The sequence below is a fragment of the Brassica oleracea genome, chromosome C3, assembly GCF_000695525.1.
Source record: "Brassica oleracea var. oleracea cultivar TO1000 chromosome C3, BOL, whole genome shotgun sequence".
NCBI lineage: Eukaryota > Viridiplantae > Streptophyta > Magnoliopsida > Brassicales > Brassicaceae > Brassica > Brassica oleracea.
The window spans coordinates 22,542,742-22,555,819 of NC_027750.1; the positions used below are offsets into that span (position 1 = coordinate 22,542,742).

At 33.8% G+C, this 13,078-nt stretch overlaps 2 protein-coding genes across 2 annotated transcripts; one reads left to right on the forward strand and one right to left on the reverse strand.

Moving 5' to 3' along the window:
* The first annotated feature begins 4,354 nt into the window (after positions 1 to 4,354).
* On the forward strand, positions 4,355 to 5,993 carry LOC106331381 (40S ribosomal protein S3a-2-like). Its single transcript, XM_013769723.1, has 6 exons — positions 4,355 to 4,547; positions 4,641 to 4,746; positions 4,917 to 5,054; positions 5,133 to 5,318; positions 5,409 to 5,609; positions 5,707 to 5,993. Exons 1-6 carry the CDS (start codon positions 4,489 to 4,491, stop codon positions 5,803 to 5,805), a joined length of 789 nt encoding a protein of 262 aa, XP_013625177.1. The 5' UTR covers positions 4,355 to 4,488; the 3' UTR covers positions 5,806 to 5,993.
* Positions 5,994 to 6,286: 293 nt separating this feature from the next.
* LOC106332621 (protein tesmin/TSO1-like CXC 4) lies at positions 6,287 to 9,124 on the reverse strand. Its single transcript, XM_013771102.1, has 8 exons — positions 8,933 to 9,124; positions 8,492 to 8,625; positions 7,833 to 8,388; positions 7,322 to 7,761; positions 7,052 to 7,232; positions 6,803 to 6,898; positions 6,657 to 6,723; positions 6,287 to 6,575 (listed from the first exon to the last, which is right to left on the reverse strand). The coding sequence occupies exons 1-8, from the start codon at positions 8,984 to 8,986 to the stop codon at positions 6,556 to 6,558; spliced, it is 1,548 nt and encodes a 515-aa protein (XP_013626556.1). The 5' UTR covers positions 8,987 to 9,124; the 3' UTR covers positions 6,287 to 6,555.
* Between the last annotated feature and the right edge of the window lie 3,954 nt (positions 9,125 to 13,078).

Consider the following 13,078-nt stretch of genomic DNA (forward strand, 5'->3'; position numbering starts at 1 on the left):
TTTATTTTAATAATATAAAATTAAACAAAAAATGATGGAGGAGATATAAATTGTTATCAAATCTTTATTATTAAAATCATTAATTGTCATATATATATTAGTCATTTATGGTAATTCCGTAGGTTTTATTTAAGGAAAGAAAATAGCATATCATATCATTATATCATATAGTTTGACCAACTTATGTATCTAACAACATATAAAAATCGAAGGTGGACCTACTTATTTTTCAATTGAATGTAATTGACTACCTAATTGAGTGCCACCTATGCATTGGGGCCTATTTTAATTAATACAAAATTGAGGTTACATCTTTTCAAATGTTTCTCAATTAATATATAGGGGATATTTTTGTTAATCATAATTTATTTGTTTATGTGTTGTTTTCAAATTAGATTAAGAAATTTCCGATATTTTGTTCAATATAAATTTTGTGCTTGAGAAGTCCATTATTTGGTTCACTTCAGATATTTAAAAAAAAAATATATGTTTTTTCTTTCATTTATATTCCGGATAAGTATAATCATCCATTCTATTAGAAGAAAAATCTAAAAGAGTAATAACATTTAAAATAAATTTCAATTCATATGTTTATTATAAAAATGATATTGAGTTCAAATATTAAAATTTTTAGGCTTTGAATATTATCTTTGGGATGACAAAGACTCATGGGAAGAAAAAATGTCACTATTCACCTATTAGTTTTATTAGTAAACTAGGTGTTTTGTCCGCACATGCGGACATAATTATTTTATAGATATTTATTAGTAGATGTACTATTAAATTTAAAGAAATTTTTTTAAGTCAAACATTAAATTTGTAATATTTTTATGAATCTTTCAATTTCTTAATTCCTTAATTTTTATTAATTTAAAACATTATTTTAGACAACATTGTCAATATGTTATTATCTTTAAACAATTTTAACTATATTAATTTATAATAATTATCTAATTAAATAACAAATATACAACAGCTAATATAAAGCAATGTTATTCAGTCAAATTTTGGAAATTACCGAAACCCACAAAATCTCAAAATAAATCAAAAGCAAAACAATGTTCAACCTAACCCAACTTTACATATATATATTAATTAAAGTAAATAAACGATAGATATTGTATAATTATATTGTGAAATATCTTCCATAATACTTCATCCGTTTCATAATAAGTGTCACTTAGATACATTTCACGCATATTGAGAAAAAAAAATATACTAATCTATTTTTATTTGTTATACAATTATTTAAATAAAAATGATTTACCTAAACATTTATTGGTTATTTAAAAAGATAAGAAAGAGATTTAATGTAAAAAAATACATTGAAAATGTAGAATGACACTTTTTCATTTAAGTTATTTAAATTTTTCCATCAAATTCTCTTTTTTCATTTTTTAAAACTTTGATAAGAATGAGAATCAAATTAATAATTTTTTTGTTGCACATAACAACAAATTTGTTTGGAAATGGTTTTAAATTTTCTAACCATTTAAGAAACTTTTGTACAATCAAGCTTGACAAAAGTTGTCATCTATATGTCCGTCTTGCCATAATGACACACCATATGATATGGACACAGAAATGTCAACTTTTGTTGAGTTTGATTCTTAGATAGATATATAATTAGAAAAAAATCAGAACTAGCTCCAAACACATTTGTTTTTGTGGGTTACAAAAAAAAATCATTAATCTAATGCTCATTCTTATGTTTTTAAAATGAATGATAAAGAAGATTCGAAGAAATAAATAACTAATAAAAATATATTATGTACATATATTATAAGAAACTTGTAACGGGAGAAAAGATAAAGACTAACAAACTTGGATACCCTGCAATATTATTTTTTTTTCATTTTATTTCTACCAACTACAATTTATATAGATGTCGAGGCTGAGAAAAACTATATCATTTTCTTATTTAACAATTAGATTTTAAGAATTGATTAATTTCTCATTTCAAATTTTGACATTAATTAAAATATAACCAAAATATATGCACTAATATTTTTTTTGTTAATTATAGTTTATTTGCTTATATTTTTTTCAAATTAGATATACGAAGTTACGTACTTTTTATTAATAAAAGAATTGTTCTCTAGAATTCTATTTTTAGTTTACTACGGATGTTCGGTTTTTAAAAGTAATATCGAGTTTTTTTGTTTCATTTTTATATAGATTCAAGTACATGCACCTATTCTACTAAAAAGAAATATCATTTAGAATTAAATTTTAATTCTTGTGTTTATTATACAAAATGCCTTTGAATTTTTGTGTATATTAAAAGATTTAGACTTTGAATGTTTTCAGTGGGATGACAAGGACGCATGAGAAAAAAATGTCACTATTCAACTATTTTTTTTTGTTATTAGTTTTATTAATAAATTTAAATAAAAATAGTATTGTGGGACAGGTTTAGTCTTGGCCCACACCAACAGTTGAAAAGAGATTTATATACTTTAAGAAGTTTTACTATTGTAAATAAATGATTTTCATTGTTTTAATTAGTAGAAAAGAACATAAATACAACAACTAATTTTTTATATATATGATATACTTCAATTAAAATTTCATGTTTTTATATGCAGATGTTGAAGCAATGACAGAGACGGCATAATTTTTCAACACAGATTGCAAGACTGATTTGGTCCATATAGAAATAGTAGACATTACATGACACGAATAAAAGATATTATGAAAATCAATAAAAATAAATTTATTTGATGGTTGCAATTTATTTTTATTTAATAAAATATGTAAGTTTCAACTCGATCAAGTTAGTTTCCACTTCTTTGCTTCGTGAAACTACCCACAATCTGCGTCCAGATGTTTAAGTGTTGTGAGTAAAACTCGATGTCTAGGTATTAGGTAATACACAAAAGAAAGGTGGCTATGGCCAAGGCTCAGGGCAAGCCTTCCTTAGCCATTGAACATTGGTCATGTATAATTCTCTTGGTGTTGTGCTATTAGGTTCTCTATACGATTGGTGGACTTGAAAACTTCATCGCAGCAAGAAAGTACTATGCAGCAACCATAGACTTAACCGGTGGTAAAAGCACAAGAGCCCTCCTTGGAATATGCTTGGTAAGATCTCCTTACTTTTTTCACACCGGTTTAATCCATATCCTAGTGACTACACCAAATTGAGGTGATTCATGTTTGTATGAAATTCAGTGTGGATCAGCAATAGCACAGCTCTCAAGAGGCAGGAACAATGAGGACAAGGACGTGGCTGCACCAGAGCTTCAGTCTCTGGCTGCAACTACATTGGAGAAAGAGTACAAGCAAAAAGCTCCCGCCAAACTCAACCTCCTTTCTTCTGCATTAAAAAGCTTGAAACTCTCTTAAGTTCATCTGAGGCCACCAGAGATAAAACGCTGGCTCACATTTTTCTCTGGTTAAAGCTTTTTTGTTGTCAGATTTGATCTCGTTGTTGGCGCTTATTTTATTGTCACTCTTGATTTATTATTATACGTGGACTCTTAGACCATCTTAACTGAGGTTCTTAGCTTCGGCTAAGAGACGATTTTTAGCTTTTCTTAAATTTTAACTAAGAAAAGTTAAGAACCGTCTATTAAATAAGAGATATAATAAGAGTTGTCTCTTAGTTGAAAAGTGTAAAAAAAAATGTCAAATCATAAGTTAAGAACCCCGGTTAAGAGACCGAGATTAATCATGACTTATACACTGTTTGCTAGCGGTTTTTAATCAAGTGCAGTGAAATTTTATTCAATTCTAACGAAAGAACGAAAAAAAAACCTTGGCAAAGTATGTGAAATTTTAGAAATCATGTAGTCTAGAAATTGTATAATTATATTTGTTCCCGAATTTATCAAATACATTATACAACTAATTTTTCAATTATATTGTTTTTAAATGATTAATTTATATTCATATATTAGGTGATATGTCACACACTGGAAATAGTTTAGGAGCATGAAATATTGATGAAATGAATTTATCATAATCTAAATGGTTACGTAGTAATTAAAATGATCATGATTCCTTTTGTATTTTTTATATTTGTTGGTTCATCATATTTCTTTTATTCAGTTGGATTGTGTTAAATGTTCGTATTATGATTTTTACAAAGTTTTTTTTTTTTGACAACAATATAAACAGACTCAACTAAAGACTCTGCAAATCATAACAGTAACTTTGCATTGATATCAACGACAACGATGATTGTTGTTTAGCACTTCGTGTCCGTCCTTGTATTATGCGTCTCAGGATTTTTACAAAGTACATCCTGTTTTTTATTAGACCAGAAATTTTAAAATAAATAATATTAATATTTTCAGCTGTTGGGCTAGAAAAGCCCATCTGTGTTTATAACTGAGTGATTCAAGTGTGGGCTGGGCTACCCACTAACGACATCACTACTCAAAACCCTAGATGCATGTTTAAATTCAACAAGCGCCGTATCATTCACTTAGGGTTATACATCTTTGCGTTTGCTGCCTCGCGAGACCTAACTATACCCAAGCCATGGCCGTCGGGAAGAACAAGCGAATCTCCAAAGGAAGAAAGGGAGGCAAGAAGAAGATGTAAGTATTATAAAATCTTTTGAGCTCTTTTAAGTTATTTGAGAGTCATTGTAATTGATTTGTTGTTTGTCTTTTTTGAAATGATGATGTCAGTGTTGATCCTTTCTCCAAGAAGGATTGGTATGACATCAAGGCTCCCTCCAACTTCACTCACAGAAATGTCGGAAAGACACTTGTTTCTAGAACTCAGGGTACCAAGGTAATGTCTCTTCTCTTACAAGCTCGATTGATTGGTTTAGCTAGTGAGATTTGTCGGAACCTAGTGCGGTAGTTGTTGTAGTTGCAAAGTCAAAAGTCAATGTTTTAGAGTTATGGTATGCTTTTAATGTATCTAAATGTTGTTATGTGTGTACTATTGAAACACACCAGATTGCATCAGAGGGTTTGAAACACAGAGTTTTCGAGGTGTCTCTTGCTGATCTCCAAGGCGATGAGGACAACGCTTACAGGAAGATCCGTCTCAGAGCTGAAGATGTCCAGGGCAGGAATGTCTTGACCCAGTTCTGGGTAAGGACACTTGATTAAACATTGGTTTTTTAACATTAGGTATTGTATTTAACATTTAGCTCTTTGTTTGATTACTAGGGCATGGACTTCACCACTGATAAACTCAGATCCTTGGTGAAAAAGTGGCAGACTTTGATTGAGTCTCACGTTGATGTTAAAACCACTGACAACTTCACTCTGAGGCTTTTCTGCATTGCTTTCACCAAGAGACGTGCTAACCAAGTCAAGAGAACTTGCTATGCTCAATCTAGCCAAATCCGTCAGGTATATATATTCCTTCCTTACTGAAACTAGTTCTTGTTTTCATGAAGTCTGTTTTTTTTTTATGCCCTAATTCCTTTTTTGGTTCCTCAGATTCGCAGCAAGATGAGGGAGATAATGATCAAGGAAGCTTCGTCTTCTGACCTCAAGGAGCTTGTTGCCAAGTTTATTCCAGAATCTATTGGGAAGGAGATTGAGAAGGCAACTCAGGGAATCTACCCTCTTCAGAATGTTTTCATCCGTAAAGTCAAGATCCTCAAGGCTCCCAAATTCGACCTTGGAAAGCTCATGGAGGTGAAGATAAACTACCCTAACAACATTTTTTTATATAATTTTGAGATATCATCAAAGGTTATAATAATCAAATGCGTTGGTTTATAAATCTGTGTAGGTTCACGGAGACTACACAGCAGAGGATGTTGGTGTGAAGGTTGACAGGCCGGCTGATGAGACAGTGGTCGAAGAACCTACTGAGATCATTGGAGCTTAATAGAGGTGTTCAAATTGGGAGAGATCGTTTAATTCCAAACTTTAGTATCTTTAATGCTTTGTGTTTTTTCGCACTAGTTTGGTCCCTCAGCCTCTTCTTCTGTTTGATGTATTTGTGACTTTTCACAGTATAAACTTGCCAGTTTTGGATAATTTATGCAACGCTTGTTTTAGAAACATTCCACAAGATATTCTTTCTGTTTTCGACCTGTTCATCTTCTTAGGAGTGTTCCATCATCACTAAACCATCTTGTCTTTACAAGATCAACTTCAGCTTAACGAATATACCTCCTCTTGATCTTCCGCCATTGTACTGGTTGTCAACGAGTTCATAATAATCTATGTCACATGCCATCGAATTGACACGACACTGGACAAAATCCAATGATAATGTTCTTTTCTGGCCAAGATCGTCCAGATCAAAGTCATCTTGTTGTCTTTTGTTACTTGTTTTAATAATTCGATGCTTGGCTTGCTTTCAAGAACGAACTCGCAACAACCATAAGAGAAAACAAACGAGTAGAAGACAAAGGAGACGAGTACCGTTACCACCGTTACAAAACTTTCTTCAGTGCAAAAGAACAAACCAACAACCAATATTAAATTTAAACAAGAGCAGAGTAAAACAGAACACATTTCCTTTCCTAACCAGGGATTATTACTTTCATATATATACCTACCGAACTAGACTTAGATATAATCACAATGATCTTTAGCTTCTTCGTTGATTGTAACCGCATCACACTCTACCTCAAGGTAAGTGGAATTGCTCTGAGAAATTAATGAAAAAACAATCTTTAGCTAATTCTAATTAACTCGAATGAAATGGCATTTGAAGTTTGAAAAGATTACCATTTGTTTGACAGAGAATATTTTTGCATCCTATGCACCTACAACTCGCCGAGCATCCAACGCCCACCTTGATAAACATGTCATTGAAACATTTTTAAGAAGAATGAATGGAAATTATTTATTAGAATAAATGAAACCAAACTTACCAAGTAGCATTCACAATACTTCTTTGAACATCCTGATTTCTTGCAGTTGCATCCTCTCATGTGTCTTGCTGAAGCAGGAGTCTTGTTGCTCTCCTCCTATAATTATTAGTATTAGAAAAACATGAGTCATATAATAACATGTCACTGCCTCAACATACTTTCACTAGCAAATCAAGATTAGTTAGTAGAGTCTACTTTTTATTCTTTTATGAATCTGATGAGCTCATTGTTGATCTCATGATGTCTTACCCCAATATATGTAGCAGAGGCAGAAGTCAAGACAACTTTCGGAGCGAAAGCTAATGGGTTGCGGGCTTCAACATTTCGACGACTTTTTATAACTATATCTTCATGGATTGGTCTATTGAAACAATTTTGACACGAACAAGGCTCGACACAGTATAGACCAGCAGCGAAACAATCACAGTACCTGTAACAGATGAAGCAAAAGATATCAGGTGAGATGAAGGTAACTTCAGATAATTGTGTGAGAAGAATGATAGTAAGAAAATAACTTACAGCTTCAAGCATCTGGATCTTTTACATCTACAGCGCTTGCAACTGCCAAGTTCCTCAACCCATTCTCCTTCCATAGATCTCTCAGACGCCTCCTCCATGATTTGGTTATCACAGGCAACCAAATCCCTTATTGTGTAAACAGGAGTTGTGAATTCTTCTGCAGCATGAGATAAAACACAGCCATCTTTGGCGGTAAATTTATTTCCGTTACGTGAGACTGAGGGGTTCACGAGAGCATTCAAGTGCAGGCCAATAGTTCGTGGTACGGGTAGAATCTCATCGGTCTCTTGTTTGCTGGAGTCTATACACTTTTGAGGACTAGGAGCTTCGTTGATGGATGTAAAATCAAAGGGAAAGTCGTTTGTGGAATCACGCAAAGGTACCCTTTTGTAAGATCCTCCCAAATCAAAAGTCAAGCAGCGCCTGCGTACACTCCGTTGCTGCAAGAATCAAATTAAATTTTATCAGAAAAGTTGTATTCAAAGTTTAAATCAATAGATTGAAATGTTACCTTGCTACTGAGCTGTAGGTTTGCTTCTTCATCATCATCTTCAGCTTTGGCTGTAGAATCAAAAGCTGCAACGTTCGATGAACTGCTAAGAGTGGTGTCTAGAGCTCCAGCTGCAACGTGCACACTACTGCAAGGCTGTACTACATTCCCTGAGTGATTTGAAAACTGCTGAGGCACCGAAGTAAAAGAGCAAATTCTTGAATCCTTTGCATTTGGTATCTCCTGCTCGCCAGACCCATTCTCAGCTTCCATTTCTTCGGTTTGAATTACCATATCCGAATCAGCATCAAGCTCATTAAGCAGCTGTGTACACAACTCACCAGATTGTTTCATCACTTCATTTTCAGCATCCATTGGTACTACTACTTCATCAGAAGAACCCATTTGAGTACTCAAAGAACTCGCCATCTCAATTGCTAGCTTAACCTGCTCCTTAAACGCCTTGGTTTCAGAAACATTCGCCATCTCCTCATCAGGTCCACCACACTTCAGCTCAACCAGAACATCTTCTCTACCAAGGGAGACTACTGGACTAGACAGATCAACAGAATGATGCCTATAAGAAGAAACATAACCACACAAATATCAGCATTTTCTTTAAAAAAAACGCAACAATACCAAATCTTTTCTCCTCCTACCAACAACAAGACTCAGGTTACCTTTTGACGCAATCTATCTGCGGCGAGCGGAACAGAGATGAAGGAGATGCAAGCGCCAACGAGTGGAAGGCATGACCAGCCTTCACTGGCTCTATTGGGGAAAGTCCGTTAATATACTGAAAAACTGGAGAATCCTGCTTATATATATATATATATATTAACAGGATTAAACTGAGAATATATTCGCTAAATGTAACTCGATTCAGCAACTATTAAATGTCAATAACTAACTTTAGTTGACTCGAATAACTGTAATTAACCCAACGAGGACGATCTTAAACCCCCAAAACCCTAATTTCATCCCTGAAAGTTTGGAGCGAATAGGTCCGATGAACACGAGGTGATTAAGGAGACTTCTACATGTGGATTCACGCGGGGAAGCTTCATAATCTCTGGGAACAGATTATCATAGCTGAAAATTAGGAGTGAGAGAAAGAAAACCTCGAAGTTACAGTACGACACGGCGGAGATGCGGTTCTTATCCGGTGTGTCCATCTCCGGCGAGTTTTTTTTTAGCCTTCCCGAAAAAGAACTGTGACTGCTTCCGGAACCAAGCAACGAAGACGGACGAAGAAGAAAGTCGGATCGTTTTACTGAAGAAGGTGGAGAGTTTTTAACGGAGGAGGAGCGGGAAAGCGGCAAAGGGAGAGCCGTGTGGTTTTGGTTTCTCTAAGCCCATGGGCTTTTTTATTGATATATTTTTTAAACCTTTCCTTATAATGGACTTTCTAAGATACTTAAATAGAAGACGACCTATTTCCACGCTAGAATTATCGTATAGTAATAAATATACACAATGTTTCAACCTCGTCGTAATTGCACACCACAGAAGTATAACAACCCCTTTCCACACGCAATGAAAGTTCGAAACTCGTTTCCACACAAACTGAGATTTAGATGGTTTATAACATGAACCGATAGTAAACCAGTTCATATCGGTTGGTACTGGTACAACCAGACCCAGATAAAGATCCGACTAAGGATCGTTTTAAACCCGACCCGAAACCTTCTAAAAACCTCCAAAATCGTTTCTCTTTCATTTTTTAGAACCCTAAAATCTAAAAGTTTAGAGAAGAGATTTCCTTTTCCAAACCCACAAAGTATGAGCAATGAATCTGGAAATTCGAGTGGAGTCTCTAGCGCTCGAGCAAGAGGTCGTGTTATTGGTTTCTGCAAAACAGAGAGGAGACAAAGAGAAATAGAGATAGAGAGAGAGAGAGAGAGAGAGATAATTGTCGAACACTTACCTGAATGGAGCTAAGCAGAAGATCAACGACGTTCTTGGCGAGAGAGACAAAGGATTTAGGTTTTTAGGGTTTCTAATTTTCTTAAGTTTGGGCTTGGGTTTGTCTGGTTTATTGATTTAATATGGTTTATATTCTCTAATCGGGTCATTTTTGGTTAGTTAAGTTAGTCATTGGTTAAGTTTATGGTTTAGAGAACAATAACCAATGTTTAACCAGTTTTTATAGGTATTAGTTCGGTTTGTGTGGAAACGAGTATCGAACTTTCATTGCGTGTGGAAGGGGGTTGTTATACTTCTGTGATGTGCAATTACGACGAGGTTGAAACATTGTGTACATTTATTACTATACAATAGTTCTGGTGTGGAAATAGGTTGTCTCCCCATAAAAACTACTAATACTTTCATCAATTATTTATGCTGAAATTTCTACAAAAGTGATGTTGTATATTGTATAGTGGCGCAGCGTAGGGTTTATAACTCAGCTCAAATCTAGGGATTTAAGTTTTAAATCTCTAGAGACCTGACTTCTTGTATTGATGAATTGAATCTAATCAATGCAAGGCTCTCGGATTGATGAATTTAATCGAATCAACGTAAGGCTTAAGAGAAATCTCTTGATTAATAACTTTCAAAAATCTGCCTCTCAAAAGCAAAGCTACAAAGACTTATATAAGTCTCAAGAGTCGGCTAAAATCTCCTACCCCTTGTAGAAATAGGAAAACTAATAAAAAGGAAATTAAACATTAAGTAATAAAAGGAAATCCTAAAAAGCCAATATAGATGATCTTTGCTTGATGGTGAAGGTATCATGATGCTGCATCATATAGTAATATCAACTTAAATTTATAAAGCATGATGAATGACTACTAATTTTTACTTTTCAGACATTATATTTACAACATTCTCTGATCTTCAATACTTTTTTCTTTTTCAAAGTAGTACTAGATTTTGAGCGGATATATTTTTTGTTTTACATTTTTATTGAAATTTAATTTTTATATTTGTGTTTTTTGTCATATATATGTTTTTCTTTGTATAATATTTATCTTAAATGATTAATAAGAAGTTTTAATAATTGTATTAAAATAGTTGGACCACACATATATTAATAGGTCATGTTCTTGTTTTAATAGTATTGATGTCTATTTTTATTGGTCTTTGTAATTTAAGGCCGTTTCCGTAACAAATACTTCTTAAAATTTAAATCCGTTGTAGTCAAGTATTTTGATCAAGATCTTATATATCTAAACTTGTAAGTACCAAGATTTTTTCTGTTTATTGAAAATTATGTCATATATGATACAATAACAATATATTAGATTTTCACCAAAAGCCAATTAATTCATATACTCTATAGTTATGGAATAAGATATTGTTTTCTGATTTTCTGAAACTTATAGAAATATATATTGCTAGGTCAAATTACTCAAAAAAATATTGTGATACTCTACATGTTAGGTGGTGTTATTGGTTATATAAGTTAAAATCACCTCTATTAGATTTCAAATAGGTTGGATTTTAACTTTTTTTTTATTCATTTACAATCTAAGATACATGATTTACTTTATATACTTTAAATCTTTGTTGATGTATTTATAAATTCAACATAATATGATTTGATTTCTTAACATAATTACAATTTATTCAAGGATTTTAAATTGAATTGTAATTTCAAAGTTTAAAACTATAAAATGTACGTTCAAGAAAACAATATTATCATAAGATCACCATTAATACACAATGAAAACAATATTTTATATTCATTATTATGAGTGAAAATGTAATAGCATATAGCATATTTGAAGTAAGGGAAAAAATCTCAATTTGATGAATGTAATAGAAAATCTAGGTTTAGTCACTACAAGAAAACATAATCTTAACGAGGGCGGTTTTCCTCGCCCTCGACTCCACCCATACGAGATTTTGTCGCGGTCAACTCGTTACGCAGCTGAGCGGACTCTCTACGCAGCTCCGTGACTTCATCATCCCGTCGCTGACCGTAAGACGATGTCGCTCTCGGAACATCGTTGACGGAACCAATCCCCAACGTCCGTCCCTTTTTTTTAGGGACAACCTTAAAAACAAAAACTAATATTGTAAGCAAAAATTTAAAGTTAAATAAAATGAATAATTAAAAATTAATTTTTTTGAAAATTTACCTCCTCGTAAATCTTATCCACTTCAAGTGTGGATAAGGTGACGGGTAATCCGTCGGTAGACTGCTGGGTCAGCTGAGTCTGGCGGTCTTCAACCCGAGCAACTACGTCGTTGTAGATTTGCTCGGACTTGCCATCTACAAATACGCCCGCCTTGTTCTTGTGGGTCCTCTCGTAAAGTTCCATAAGAGACGGGAGATGTCCCGTCTCTTTGGCCTAAAAAACAGTTAAGAAAGTTAGAATAAATTAATATAAGTATTAAAAAAATTATTTACTAAAATATTTAATTACCATTTCCAAACGGACACCGGCGTGGGGTTTTTGGCCCGTAGTGTGAAGCATCGGCCCGTTCCCGTGCTCATCAACCGTGTTACGGGGGTTAGAGCAAGCCTGGGCGATTCTAATCGAATCAGGAAGGCGCCAATAACGGACGAGGCCATCCCACACATCCGTGGTGAGCTCAGCGGGTTTGCCACGCTCATACCCCTTCACGATCCAGTCACCCTTCCAGTTGGAGACCGTGTCCAACAAGCGAACTTTCGCTTTCGCGTTAAACTTCTTCCTCACCCTCTCAGTGATCCCCAAGGCCCAATTATATTTTTGCTGTTGGAAAAAATAAATTAACAATTAGTTTTTTAGAAAGTATATATATAAATCATGAAAAAATTAAAATATATATAATTAATTAATAGAAACTTACAGCGTAAATTTTGAACCACGTCTTTCTGACGTAGTGAGGCGTCTTACTCCAGTTTGGATGTGCCATGGAGAAGTAACCCTTGATCGTGTCGGTTACGTCTGATGCAAGACATCCGTCAACCCCCCACCTGGAAAATACAAATTTAAAATATAAATTATTTTTAATGTTATAAAAGAAATTTAAACGAATTAAAAAAAAATTAATGCAACATACCACAAAGTCTGCTCTGATTGATACAATCTTTTCAATCTATCTGTAATTGGTAGGTACCACATCCTTTGGTACGGTACCCTATTACGTCCCCGTCCTTGCGGCTTGAATCGTGGCTTCTTGCAGAATCGACATTCTTCTAGCTTCTCATCATCTCCCCAATAGATCATGCAGTTGTCGATGCAAACATCTATCATCTCCGAAGGCAACCCAAGACTATAAACCAGTTTCTGAATCTCATAATAAGAATCAGCAGACACATTGTCTTCCGGCAA

Coding starts and splice junctions, on each gene's coding strand:
- LOC106331381 (XM_013769723.1), top strand. CDS start 4,489: ATGGCCGTCGGGAAGAACAAGCGAATCTCCAAAGGAAGAAAGGGAGGC. Junction 4,747..4,916: donor CTAGAACTCAGGGTACCAAG/GTAATGTCTCTT, acceptor GAAACACACCAG/ATTGCATCAGAGGGTTTGAA. Junction 5,610..5,706: donor ACCTTGGAAAGCTCATGGAG/GTGAAGATAAAC, acceptor AAATCTGTGTAG/GTTCACGGAGACTACACAGC.
- LOC106332621 (XM_013771102.1), bottom strand. CDS start 8,986: ATGGACACACCGGATAAGAACCGCATCTCCGCCGTGTCGTACTGTAAC. Junction 7,762..7,832: donor ACCTACAGCTCAGTAGCAAG/GTAACATTTCAA, acceptor TGATTCTTGCAG/CAACGGAGTGTACGCAGGCG. Junction 6,724..6,802: donor AGTATTGTGAATGCTACTTG/GTAAGTTTGGTT, acceptor ATGTTTATCAAG/GTGGGCGTTGGATGCTCGGC.